The sequence below is a fragment of the Argiope bruennichi genome, chromosome X2 (assembly GCF_947563725.1).
Source record: "Argiope bruennichi chromosome X2, qqArgBrue1.1, whole genome shotgun sequence".
NCBI classification, from domain to species: domain Eukaryota; kingdom Metazoa; phylum Arthropoda; class Arachnida; order Araneae; family Araneidae; genus Argiope; species Argiope bruennichi.
Window position 1 is genome coordinate 42,333,968 of NC_079163.1, and position 15,158 is coordinate 42,349,125.

General features: G+C 28.5%; 1 protein-coding gene across 1 annotated transcript; it reads right to left on the reverse strand.

The window, feature by feature from the left end:
• Nucleotides 1-9,212: 9,212 nt before the first annotated feature.
• LOC129960828 (ecto-NOX disulfide-thiol exchanger 1-like) lies at nucleotides 9,213-14,587 on the reverse strand. The gene is made up of 2 exons (XM_056074488.1): nucleotides 11,740-14,587; nucleotides 9,213-9,389 (listed from the first exon to the last, which is right to left on the reverse strand). Exon 1 carries the CDS (start codon nucleotides 13,579-13,581, stop codon nucleotides 12,445-12,447), a length of 1,137 nt encoding a protein of 378 aa, XP_055930463.1. The 5' UTR covers nucleotides 13,582-14,587; the 3' UTR covers nucleotides 9,213-9,389; nucleotides 11,740-12,444.
• Nucleotides 14,588-15,158: the final 571 nt, after the last annotated feature.

Genomic DNA, 15,158 nt, shown 5'->3' on the forward strand with positions numbered 1-15,158 from the left:
GAAATCGACACAAACTTAAACATTTGTATTCAACCAGAAAAAAAATTGATCCTTATTCTAAAGTAAGTCAAGTCATACTCATTACATAGTCTCTGTAAGTCTAGAACAATTGTCTGAAAGTTTGAAAATTATTATTTTAAATCGATGGCAAATTTTTATTATGATCATCATTAAATCTGAGAATTGTTTTTCTGGTAACAAAATTTGTATCTGAAGTTTATTTAATTGGAAGAAAATTAATTTTTATTCATATAAAATTATTTCCGCTAAAATATTTCAAACGATTTTTTAAAAATATAAAAACAAGCATCTAAGTTTATAAATATGAACGTGCGCATGAAACGTCACAAACATTTGACGTTCGCGCGTAGCTACATTGTATGATCTATGATATTACTATTCATCCTCGGCTAATAAGTAATCAATACAATGCTCCGTCATGTTTCAGGGTAACTTAAAGTGGTCTGAGCAGTTACTGGCTCAGACGGGCTGCAACTAGTTACTGTGTTACGCCACCAATATTAGCTGACTGCGATCGGTGGCGCAACCGAGTAACTTGTCATCTGTGCCAGCAACTGCACAAATCACTTTTAGTTTCTCTGAAACTTGACGGTGCATTGTACTGTCCATTCTCGGATTCGAAAATCCTCCCATGCTTTTGTGCATGTGTCAGGAAAAGTTTAATTAGTCGAAACAGGGGTGAAAGGCAAAATGAAAGGTGAAGATGTTTATATTTAGTAATAGTATGAAAAATTACTCACGGGAGTAGGAGGCGTAATAACCACTCATCTTTCTGCGAGCCATCCCTTAGCGAACTGCAAGCGTCGAAAAGTGGTAATCTCAGAATACCGAAATGAACAGTACCTATTAGCAAAGGACGGCTAATGGCGCAACTAATCATCCGATGTAATTGCGCGTGCATATGACATTACCTCAAAAAATTATCTATAACGTTTCATACGCGCGCTCATATTCTTTCTATCACAATCGCTTATTCATTACTCTGATTTTCCATAAAACAGACGTAGAATTTGGAAACAAATTAGAAAAAAAAAAAAAAATGAAAGAATTGACAAAACCTTTCGAATACAGGGTTAACACCGAAGATCTAATAATTGAAAAAAAAAAAAAAAAAAAAAAAAAACGGCCATTTAGGATTCCAGGATTGAATCGTACACGGATAAGACTTAAAACAGACGTAGAATTTGGAAACAAATTAGAAAAAAAAAAAAAAAAAAAAAAAAAAAATGAAAGAATTGACAAAACCTTTCGAATACAGGGTTAACACCGAAGATCTAATAATTGAAAAAAAAAAAAAAAACCGGCCATTTAGGATTCCAGGATTGAATCGTACACGGATAAGACTTAAAAAAAAATTATGGAATACCATATTAAAAAAATGTCATTCTAGAATTTGATGAGAAATCTGTGAGTGAAAAGAATGTTCTAAGTGAGTTTTATACCACTTCCGTATTAAATTTCTAATAATCATGATAATTATACAATCGTTTACATTTTAACTACTTTTTCCATTTTATAAATATATTAGTGAATTATATTCAGATGCATAGTAAAAATTGAAAAGCGAAGAGACTTTTGCAAACCTTAGATTTATTTCGAAAAAATTAAATAATACAAATATAGAGTTTTTTCATTTTTATATGAGAAAAGTGCTATTAAATTGTAAAGATAAATACATAAAACATAAGTAAATACATTCGGGACTAATAACTTGTAAAAAAATGTGATTAAATTTAAAGTTAGTAAAGGTAACTACAAAATCCTCATCCACGCAGCGAGATTCACTCAAATTATCTAGTTAAATAAGGTCTATTTGACAGGTGAAAGCCCTTTCTTCGCTCACAAAATAATTTACAAATATTCCTCAATTTAGTGGATTTCTTCGACCGGATTTCGTTTCCATTTTCTAAGTTATATAAACCTTCAGTTGTCAGAGTATCTATAATTGGAAAACCATCCCTGTCTTACAAAATTGTGAAGAACACAGCATATAGTAATGATACTTTCACACAATGTTAAATCGACATTTAGAGGACGATACAAAATCTTCCAATTATTAGCAAGAATTCCAAATGAACATTTTATATTTCGATGTGTTCTACTAGGCCTGTAGTAAAATTCTCGTTTCTTAAGATGCGGACATTTTCCAGAGTATGGTTTAAGTACTAGAGTTGAAAGTCTAAGTCCTTCATCAGAACAAATCAAACGGCATTGGATCTGTTATTCTTGTAAATACCCCTTGAGACTCCCTTTTTATAAAAAATGATTTTCTATATACACCAATGTCCACAAAAAGAAATTTATAAGATCCGACACAAACAGCTAAAAGTAAAACAGAAAAACAGTTTTTATAATTATAATACACTAGCCTCAAGTTTCAAAACTCTGATGTGCTTGTTGTCTATAGCAACCAAAAAATGAAAAAAAGCAAATTTGTCCTTAAAATTTTATTGCAGTTTCTAGCCAGAATCGTTCATTCAGTAAAGGAAAGCAGGCTGTTTAACATGCCCCCATATAACTTTATATACTTGAGAAATTATAACAGAGATCGAAGGCTGGCTTATCCAAAATTGAATCTGTAAATCAATCACGGATGCACCTGAAGCCAAATATCTGAAATAAAAATAATAGCACTTAATAAAAACGGAGAATAGTAGTAGTAAAAAACGGCAATTGATTTCTCAGAGGATCTAATTGAAACTTAATTGATTTCCTAATTTTTAGCTATATTCAGCACATATTAACTTCATTCTAAAATATTTTCTTATTTCCTGATCCCATTCCACTTTTCTATTTAATTAATGCAACAGAAAGCTCTGTAAAAATGCTTTCGTGACCTAAACAAATTCTTTTAAAAGATCCATATACTTCTCTTACCTAAATTCGACACGCGCAGGAAATCTCTACCAAAATCTCACAGCATATATTCACAGGGATAAAATTTTCATTGGCTTTTCTTCATTTCCGCCCTGTGTCGTTCTGCGTCGCTTATGCTTGTACATAAATCATGCCTCCCGGGATGAAATAAAACGAAGTTAAAAATTCAAAGTGTTTTCCCTGTCTTCGGCCACGACTCTGGATCAAAAATTATGTATATATATATATATATATATATATATATATATATATATATATATATATATATATATATATATATATATATATATATATATATATATATATATATTGTTATACATTCTTTTTCAAGTGGCAATTGCATAGAAAAAAAGGGAAATCTATTCATACTTGTCATGCACAGGAACTTCAAAAGAAAAATATAAAAAGAGTATCTGAAGTTACTAGAATATATATATATTACCGCTGTGCTTCTTGGAAACGCTATTCAAGAAAATATTAAGCAGCATGGACGATGACAATTGTTCCGAGTCAGTGGAGACTCAACCGAATTTACAAACCCGGGAAATAAAATAAGGAAGGGAGGTAAAAATGAAATATCTATGTTTAGAAAAAAATTGCTGAAACAGATTTAGCAGAAGAAAAGGATGAAGATAAGACATTTCCTTCTTTCTCTTTGAACAAAAATATGTAAAATACATGTATAAAAAAATTAAGATCTAACATAATTGCAGAGGCACAAGCTCCAGAAGTCCAAGAGTGGACATCTCATCGTACGGCATCCATGCCATACCATTTTTATCACTTCGGACAATATCCTTCACCCAGTTCTTTTCAAACACCGCCTCTCCAAGTTCATCAAGTATACAATAGCTCTCCTAGAATTCATCCATCAGTATCAACTCAACAAGTTCTCCCTTTTCACTTTCACACTTAAACCAAATAATTCAAACTAATAACAAATTATCTCTGTTTCTCACCAACACCCTCATCACTTTCTGCTGAATCGCAAAATTCACATGTACAAAACAATTTGTCAGAAACGAGAGATAATGCCTTTTTTTCAATAATAATAAAATATAGAAAATAATTACTTCTTGTATTTTTAATATATATAATTTACTGTCCCATCTTTAATAAATTTATATATTCATAAATTTAATTGCTAACTTTTATACACTTCATTTAATATTTACAAAAACATATTTTGAACGGGAAATAAATATTTTAGGCGAAATAATTTCATGTTAATAAAAACTGATGTTCTTCCAATTAGAATTAAATAAACCCCAGATACAAATTTTGCTATACGAAAAACGATTATCTTTAAAAAACGATGAATCATAATAATTATTTGCCGTCGATTTCAAATAATTTTCAAAATTTCAGATAATTGTACTGGATGTACAGAGACTATATAATGAACATGACTTTACTTACCTCAGCATAAGAATCCATTTTCCTTCATGTGGAATACATATGTTTGTGTAAATTCCCGTTATATCTTCTTTTATGTTGCCAAGCAAATCGTAACATGAAGATTTCGACAGGCGAAAATAAAATTTGCTGTTACCCTCACTTAGATCATCAAATAATGTACAATATAATCAATTCTCTCGTGACCCGAGAGAAAAAGATGGAGAATTTTCGCATTTTTCTAACCTTGCGTCTTTATTTCAATAAAGGAGCAAGGAGAAGTTATTCGTAGGATGCCACTTTCTCAAATGACTATTTCTTGTTATGGAACAGGTAATTAATCCTAACTAGAGCGACTGGTGGCGTAACCAACTGAATTGCACCACTGGTTCTGAACTTCGGGTGAGCCAAACTTTTACTGTGGTTTCTCGTTCTCAAAACAAAATGAGAAAACTCTCAAATGAATCCAATACTTTTCCTTAATCACGCTACGTTTAAGTGCATAACCAATGCATTATTCATTAAAGAAAAATACTGATTTAAATAGAAATATAATATATTAAAAAAACTTTAAGTGGATGAAAAGTCTACTTATTACACATATATTATTTTGATCTAAAAGATATATGATATGTTTCAATAATTAAAAGCATTACATAATTAAATATTAAAACATTTATTTTGAATCATTATGGTCATTAAACTACATGTACCGGATAGTTGAATAAAATTTTAATGAACCTCAAATTAAACACTTTTTTTTTTAACTATACGCTCCTTTACATAACATTTAAAAATCCTCATTTCTAATACAGAGATACTCCTTGGATAGTTCCAAGGGGATTTTTTTAAACTAAAATTAATATGATATATACTTTAAATATGTTGTATGCACATGGTGCAGAACAACTGCAAGCATCATATCCTATTCACATTTTCAGTAATACTGTCAATAATTTTACAAATACACTTTTGCTCCAATTTGTCAGTTAAAATTTGAAGTTTATTGTATTTTACATGAATTGCATATTGAATCAAACATATAAAAATAATCAAATTTAAAAGAATATACTACAAAATAAATATATTTACAATGAGTAATTATAACAGAACTAAATTATACTAAATATCAACCTGCACCACAAAAATTAAATGCAAAAATATATTTTTATTTTCACTCTTCTAATAGGCAGTTACCATAAAATTTTTGAAATTAATATGGTATGTATATTAAATATAAAAGACAGCCGCAAGTGCCATTCTATTTTAAACATTCTTTTTGGCATTGTTCACGATTTTACGAAAACACTTTCAACCCAATTACATCAAAGAAAAATTTAGCTACTGTTCTAAATTGTTAAATCCAGTGTTTACTATATTTTACATTAAGATACAAATTAAAATTTTAAATTATAAAACATATAAATATCGAAAAAATAATACATAAACAAAGGTATCAAATTAAAAAAAATCAAACATAGTGATACATGCTGACAACATTTTAATATACCATTACAATTACTTATCAATATATTTGTGCATTTTTAAAAATTAAATGAATAATTAAGAAGTTTTACTTTCCTGATTATCATCAGTTAGAAAGTTGAATACTTAATTTACTTTGCTCCCAAGCATCTTCCATCAGGCCATCTAATGCCCTAAATTCTTTTTCCTTTCTTTTTTTTTTTAACATAAGTAATAGCATTTTCCTAGTTTTTTGCAAGCTTTCATGCAACAAAATTTTATTATCTGTTAAAATTTGATCTTGGTAGGTAACAATTTTTTTTTTTTTTCATGTCAGTTATTCTTTCTTACTGTTATATTGAGATATTGGACAGATGGAATATTCCAGAATTTAAAAAGAATAAATTATTAACACAGAATAATTATAACATTTAAACATATATTACATATTTGTATTTAATCACAATAAATATTGAACAGCAAAAAAAAAAAAAAAAAGCAAATTGTAAACTACATATATAGTTTTTTTTTTTTCCTTCATTTGAATATTTTTTAAATCAAGATAATATGCACATTACATATCTTACATTAATATTATGCAGTGCAAATGCAAACTTTGTATCTTATTTGAAATATTTCCCATGGCAGAATTCAAGATTTGACAAGTACACTTTTGGTCCCTTCTATAGTCTGTTAAATCCAGAATTCATTATAGTTTACATTCTTTCTGATTTATTAGATAGAGAGAAATAAAAATGTTGTTGCTTTCATGTTTCTGCAGTAATGCAGTTCCTTCAAAGAAAATGAACACAAAAGCTCATAACTGAACACAAAATTCAGTGAAAAGCAGAACTGGGTGAGGGGGACTGCCAAATTAACCAGCAAAGGATTGCTGCACTGATATTAATAATTTTAAGCAACTTCATTGGATATATTTTCTTGAAAATTTGTGAAGACATCTACTGTTTTGAATTTATATACGAGTCTCTTGCATCACAGATTCTTTCCAAGATTAATTTTTTTTACAAATAAAAAATGCATTTTTAAAAAAAGACATGATTAAAAAAATTTTTTTAATACATCCCACTTCATTTTCAATTGTATTGCAATATAAAAAATAAAAACATTTAGCTAATCATTGAAACAATATTTGTGATAGTAAATCATGTGGCAAGTTTACAAAAGCGAAAAATTGAAGAAAATGGTATAGAATATACTACTCCCATACATAGGAAATCAAACTACTCACTTATTTCTTCAAAAAGAAAAAAAAAAAAAAAACACCTGAAAGCAACTGAACTTAAAATAAAATAAATGCTTATGTTCTTAAATTGGTGAATTGAAACAATTCTGGGACAAATAATGAATGGTATTAATGAAAATTTGTTTTGGCATATTTAATATTAGAAAAATTATCAAAAATTGAGTATCAGATATACAGCTTTTTGATCTCCATTTTTACATTGCAATATTTTAATTGCTTTTAATTACTCTTATTTTAATTTAACTTTATTTTGAGATAATATTTTAGTTTGTTTTGATTTTCTTCAGATTCTTGCAAAGACTTCATGTTCCTCTTTTTATACCCATACATATATATATTGCAGTGTATAATTTTATACCATATGAAAACAGAGAGAAAAAAAGAGGATTGCTAAATAATTTCAAAAACAATGATACTTAGGAAATTCTAAGATATAAAAAAAAAAGAACAGAAATAAAATAAGGAAATCAAAACCACATGCTTTGAATAAATTGCCAGGAGAGATAAATAGCCAACCTTATGCTTTGAGATAACACCCCCCCCCCAACCTCCGCATAATTTACCAAAGTTGAATTTTCAAATTGTGTCATCTCAGACGGCGGGGGGGGGGGGGGGGTAATTAAAATTCTTTCACATTTAAAATATGACCACATATTGATTTTAAATGCAAAAATATAGACCTACAGATGGCCAACCCCTTAATGAATTTAATTTAAAATCTGATGCGGACTTGCACTTCAGATATTAAATTTTTATAGCAAATTTCATTCATTTAGCATATACATTGTAGTTATTGTGTTCATTTATACACAAACAGAGAGACAAACGTTCTTTGAATGGATTTCATTCAAATTTAATAAAAATTCACAAATTTGATTTTACGATGACATGTTTCATCCTATCAGCTCAAAGCATTTTTAGGTTTTCCCATGTTCAGACAGACATAATTTCAAAAGTGAACATTTCAGATTCAGGTTGTCTTCCTCAAAATCCCAAGTTTGAATATTATGATGACAATTGTTCTTTCTCTTTGTATATGTAAAAGTAAAAGCACAAATTTAATAGATATTTCACTGATAACATTTAATTTACTAAAATTCTACTTTTCAAAATTGTTTGTGTCATTCTAACATTATTATCTTCACAAAGTTGTGAAAGATAATTTAAGGTTTTGAAGTTGATTTTCAACCATATTCAAAGGAACATAAGTGATAAACATATGGGTTAATTAATGTAGCTCTTTACTTTAAAAGATATAATGATGTGTCGTTTGTGATGTTGCCGACATATGATCTCTAAAGTCAGTAAAGATGCAGATCAAAATTTGCTTTGAAAGAAATTTCCATGAAACCATTATAAGATAATTTGTAAAAATAGTTATATCTCAATATGAGTTTTTTTTGTTTGTTTATAAGCATTTATGCATTTTTAATTTTACAAAAAATACAATTAAAATTGTAAATTTTTTAATTTTACAATTAAAATACTTTTAATACCACTGCTCTCTTATTACTTTGTAAGAACTTTGATCAGATATACTGCAAGAGACTTTATATGTATAATAATTTTCTAATTTTCAATCATAAATAATATTGTACCTCCCGTACACAAGTATGATTATTAACTAGGCAACCTAAAAATATTTCTTTTTCAAGTCAACAACATTCATATAAAGAATCTAAAGGTTTTACTTTTCAAAATTGTTTGTATCTTTCTAACATCTTTATCATCAAAAGCTTACGAAAGATGATTTACTCCACATTTTTACTGTTCCCTATCCAAAATGAAATGCTTACCATGTTCCTGCATACATGTGTAATTTTTAATTTAAAACTGCAATTTGATAAATTTTTGCAAAAGAATATTTAATTCATAAACTCAAAAAACTTATAAAAATTATATTGAATCATTTTTTTAAACTCATGCATAATTAAAACTACTAAATAATATAAAAATGAATTTTGCAATTCTTTAGCAAATAACTAATGAACCAGAAAAATAAACATTTAATGCAATTTGTATCTGTTAAGTAACTTCAGGTACCTTTTCAAATCTGAATGAAAGAATATATAAAAAAAATAGGTTATAAAGATTGAATTAACACATTTTCATAAATTGGTTTAATAAGTTTCATAAACTATGTATTAATTTTTTCTTAAACTTCACATACAATATCAAGCTTCCTTGTTCTTTATATAGAGAGAAATAACTTTTTGAAAAACTAAAATTACTTAACATCAAATACATTTATTAAATACTGGGAGTGATATAAGAAAATTCTTGATATTGATGGCAAAAATATACAGGGAGTCCACTCTAAACGTAAACAAATGGAAATTTCTAAACCATTACAGACATATACCTGAAACTGAAAACAAAAATAATTAATAATGTAAAGAATTATTTGTTTATACTGTTCAAGAACTTGGCTTAGTAACAGCTGTTTAGAGTAAATGGGAGTTGTGACTAAATTTACTTCAGGGAGAAATTATCAGTTTTTCAAAATATAAAATATGTGGACCATATTACAGTTGCAATGGTGAATTTTTCTTTCAAAAAATTCCACTCACTACTGTAAAAGAAATACACAACTGGCATTCAAAGCACAAATGGAAAATAATACAGTTTGTGTGATAAAAAAAGAGCAACCTTATTTCATTCCAGAATTATATATATATAAAATATGATTATAATTAACAATTTGGAAATTTTTTTTGAAAAAGAACTTTAATATAATATTTACTTAAAGTGGCTGAAATACAGAAAGAGAACCATTAAATAATTTTTTCTTCTCACACATTAAGTTAAACTGTAAGTACAACAGATTTACAGGTGAAGAGAATCTTATCAATTATATCTGCTCTACTTATGAATTCTTTTCTGAGACTTATTTTTTTGCAGAGAGCCCAAAGGAAGTAAATTAAAGGAATAAATCTAATGATTACAGGGGTGCCCACAAGGACTTCCTTCTCAAAGAATGTTACTTCTATAACATTTGTCAGTAAAGAACACAAGGAATGAATATGTTGGAAGCCCATCATGTTCAAGCCATATTCCTGACAAATGCCACAGAAAGCCAGATTCTTCTAAACAGGGCTCCTCGTTTAGAAAGAATGTACTGAATACCAAAACAATAAAATGATGTTTACAGAGCTAAAAATAAATGAATAAATAAGCATTGCACAGAACAACTTTTCATTTTATTCTATTATAACTGAATCATACATGGAATTTTATAGTTTCTAAATAACACTTACCACATTTCAGCAATAACATAAAATGTATAATTAAATTAACATATAGAAATGCAAGCAGAAAACAGTGTACATAGTGAGAAATTGCTGCAAAAAATAAGTACTTTTAAGCACCTTTGTACATGTATGCATACGTAAACCTGCGTATTTTCTAACCATAGGTTATTTTCTGCTTTATAATAACGCATGGTTTTTATTGAAAAAAATTAATTTTAAATATGTATTTTTAAATTTTAATATTTTTTTCTGGACTTGTACAACATTTTCTATTATAAAACAAATGTCTTTTTGGTTTTGACAAAAACAAAAAAGGATCACAAAATGAAAAAACTATTGATACCAAAAAATTAAGTAAACTTTTAGAAGATTAACAATCAAGATCTGTGATCCTTTTTAATATTTCTTACCAGTTTAACTACCCAATAAACTACTAGTTTATTTAGAGAGATAAATCATTTCTGAAAATGCTGTCATTGATATCGAAGTATAGTATGACCAAAAACTTTCTATTCGATTTTTAAATATGCAGCAAGAAATAAGATTCGACATAGCTGGGACAGGAAGTGTAAATTTCCTCCTGTATTGACTCGCTACATTAAAAAATTTTTAGTTACAAAAAGATAAAAACTTAAAAAGATAAAAAATACATATTCTGGAATGGTTACCATCAAAAGACAGGCAAAATTGCCACGAAAATGACAATAGATCAATGCCATGTTCTAAATAAGTTTTAAAAAACATTTTTTTAATAGGAAATAATAGCAGCATCTAAAAAGGGTCAGACTATGAAAAAATTTCTTATTGCTTCTAACTTCTGAAATTTAGTAAAGGCCTTTTTTTATATAATGTTTAAAGTATGCGACTACATATGGGATGAATTTTTTGAAAAACATTCCGATATACTTATATTTTTAAATATTTGCATTAAAAAAAATGGAAAAAAAAAAAAAAACCCCAACAAAACCAAATTATATCAGTTAAGCAAAAAAATCATTAAAAAAATGCTTTTTGGTAAAAAATAGGTATAAAGCAAAAGTCTTCTTGTTCAGAAGTTTATCAAATAATTTGCTATAAATTTTGCAGCTAAAGAAATACATTATCTAGTTCATGAACTAAAAAATAAGCTGCATTTTTATTTATTCTTTAAATATTGGAAGTTCAATTGATAAATAAAAAGAAATTTTCCATTTTTTCCTTCATATTGTGGAGCAATAAAATAATTATAAAATATTTTTTAATGAATAGATTATTCCAATGTATGGGAAACAATAAGTTATCTTTGCACTTCTCAAGAAAATTAAGCAATTTTTAAGAATGTTTTTTCAAAATTAAGCACTTTTAAAGTCCACTTAAATTTACCTAAAGACCACAACAATTGAACCAACTGGACAGAGCAGATCATAAATTAAATATGAAAAGACATTATTGTTAGCAAGGATACATGGATAGGTTACATATATTTACCTTCTCTTAGGTGATCTAATCATTCAGCTTCTTTTTCATAACTGCACAGTTTATAAATGAAATGTTTGTATAACTGTACCACAAGAAGAACATTTTCTTCACGTACAACAAAGTTTGCAGTATAATTAGCCCATTGAAATAGTTATATTCACACAGAGTACAAACAAAAATAATACTGGAATAGTATTGATATACCAAAAAGAATTGCGAGAAAGTGCAACACTACAAAAGACAAAAAAGAAAAGTACATTTGTACTGATGCTTTAATCCGCAAGTTTCAGTAAACACAGGAGAAAAAAATTATTCACAAAAAACTTCTAATCAGATCACTGTAACTTCTTCAGTTGATAAACCATGACACTGATGTTTTTATTATCAACAGCATCTAATTTAATAAAATGAGGTGCACACTAAAACAAAAATTAAAGTTGGAACTATTTCCTCCTTATTCATATACAACTGATGTCTTTCAGTTCAACTGGAATAAAACAAATACTCACTATTTACAATGGAAATTGCAGTCTTATTGCATACATAATTGACAGAGTTACTGTTCATTAATTCCACATAAAATAAGTTGATGTAGCTTATCTTTATATAAATTTAGTCACATTTAATCAAACACTACATTTTTACAAATTTTAAATCATTAAAACATTTTTTAAAATTTTAATTGAACCATTAAATATTTTTGGAGGTATATATTTATTTCTTATTGGGCACTTTCTCGTTCGGCAATTTCTTCTCAATTATCGTAGGTAATTTCTGAATATGTAATTTCTTATCAATTATTTTTTTCCTGGTTTCCGGAGTGATACTTATACAACTCCATTTTCTTACCACCTCAGGAAAAAGAAGCCTGGTTTCTTTAAAAATGTTTGGATATTTCCTCAACAAATTTTCTACATCTGTCATATTAAAGCGTGCATTAGTGTTTTTAAAGCATTTCTTTAAATGGAAATAAATACTTTTTACAACTGCTTCATTTGGAAATTCAAACAAAAAAATAGAAATTAAAGAAATAACATGGATTTCCTTTTTATCTATATAAGACTGAGGAGCAACCTCAACAAGAAGACATGGTTTTTCTTCTCTTTTTATAATCAGATACTCTTTCTTTTCACGTGCCTTGAACTTTTCCTTTTTTATCCTTAGTCTTAGAATTCCATTTTTATTTTCTTCATATTTTAATGGCATTTCTTCAGTTTTTTCATAAACAATATCTAATTCAGAAGTTAAACTACCAAGTTTAGCTTGCATTTCATGAACACTACTTTCTGCTTGTTCATCTTCAATATTCTTATCATCTGACTCTTTTTCCAATACACAATCTTCCAAAATAATTCGCTTGAAATTCAAAAGATCTTCTCTCATCTCTTGTATTTTTTCCAAATGATCCTGAGTGAAACAAGTCCACAAGTTTTGCTTTTCTATTGTACTGAATATTTCTTCAATTTCAATCAGCTTAAGTTGAATGCAATAACTTCTGCTCACTACACTTTTCTTTAAACGTTTAATTTTCTCCTGGTATTCTTTCTCCTCAACTTGAAGTTTTTCAACACGATTCCAACATAGTCGAATCAAAAAATAAAAGCACGCCGAATTTATCTCGTTACATTCCCCTCTTTCTAACCATGCAATTAAAATTTTCATTGCTTCTTTAAATGTTTCATCGTTATCTAATCTTTTTGCTAAAGCTTGAGCTTCTTCTTCAGAATAAAGAGGAATTGAATTATACACAAAAGATCTTTCTGCGTTAACACAAGTTTCATCATGGCTTGAATCGATTTGTATCTCCATGTTGTCGTCGCAAGAAGACCACTGATCAAAATGCTTCTCCATTTGTGTTAGTGTTCCTTTATTGGAAAATATAAGTAGTTTTACCTGTGGAAGATAGGAAAATTTCAGCTCTTCAATGTAAAACTTTTAGGAAAAAAGAAAAAAAAATCGCTGTAGAATACAGCTGTGAAATTTATAGCATCCACACTACAAATGTTTCAAGCTTGTATTGATTTATTGATTAATGAGAATTTGGGGATTTTTAACTGCAGAGGCTGTCATCCCGTATTCACACAGATTCAATGTAATAAATGTAAAAATACACAAATAAAAGATTTTGAGGAAAATATAAGGATTTTGTTTATTCACAAAAATTTTGCTAATGAGTTTCTTGCATCTGAAGGTTACTGTTTATTCCATCAAACGCGTCGAATAGTTGAGGATCTTGAACAATGAAGTAGAATATCGTCCTAATAAATTTCCATGAATTGTAAATTGGGTTTTTCGAAAGACCAAATTTATTTAAAAGGTCTGATGTTATTAATATTTTGTTGAGAATTCTTGCATTAATTATATCTTCCCTTCTCTGTTTATAGCGATAGCTCTGATATTGGAAATGTCTTCAAATTCTTCATAATACTTGATATGGCTAAATTTTTCTGATGTTTTTTTTTTTTTCCTTTTAATTTTCTTTCATATGGAAAAGGATGTCCTCCGATGCAATCCAGTGAACTTATGGCTATAATTTGTGATTGATTTTGCGATATAATCCACCTTTTCGTTCCATGAATTGTAAAATGTCCTGGAATCTTATACAAGACAATATGTTTATTTCTTTGAAATTTTCCTATAATTTAGTGAGTAAGGCTGCGGATAATAGGAAAATTAGAAAAAATATTTTGTAGTGCAATATAAATTGAAAAGTTGTCGGTGAAGGCAAACACAGTCGGTCTGAAATCTTGACCAGTTGCATGAACGGAAGTGTCAGACAAGAAATTCACACTTTATAGAGATCGACCTGATGGGATGACGAATATTTTACGAGCGGTTATTGCGTAATCAATATCAAAATGTCACAAATGCCAGTGATCAACACTTTTCAAAGAGGTGTATGATTCAAATCCTTGATACGATCTTACTGGTGATATTTCGATTACCAGTCTTGAATCACAATAGAAAGTAACAATCGATACTATCTGTCCAATGGAAGCTCTCAAACAAGAATAACGTTGCCGTTACATTCCCGGAACAGACATCCCACAAATAGTTGTGGAGGGCTGCAGAACCTACTTATCATATGCAGAGAATTTCCCATTTGACAAAGAGTTAGGTCCGAACTCTCCCGATCCTATCTCAAGATAATGACCATTGCTGGAAGCAATAGTGCGGCTTGTCTCACTGTACTAGAGCAAGAGCTCTTTCGGTCTCAAGTCTCCGTAGAAAAATATTTATTTGTTTTTGAAAAAGTTTCTGCAGATATTCAATTTTCCAAACAAATTTCATATGTGATATCCTTAAATTGATATAAATAACATAATTACTATTTTTCCATGATTGAAATGATTTAATATTCGCATAATTAAATTTTCTGTGCCTGGTTAGCATGAGGATTCCGCTGCTCTGAATGATTTCCCAATTTT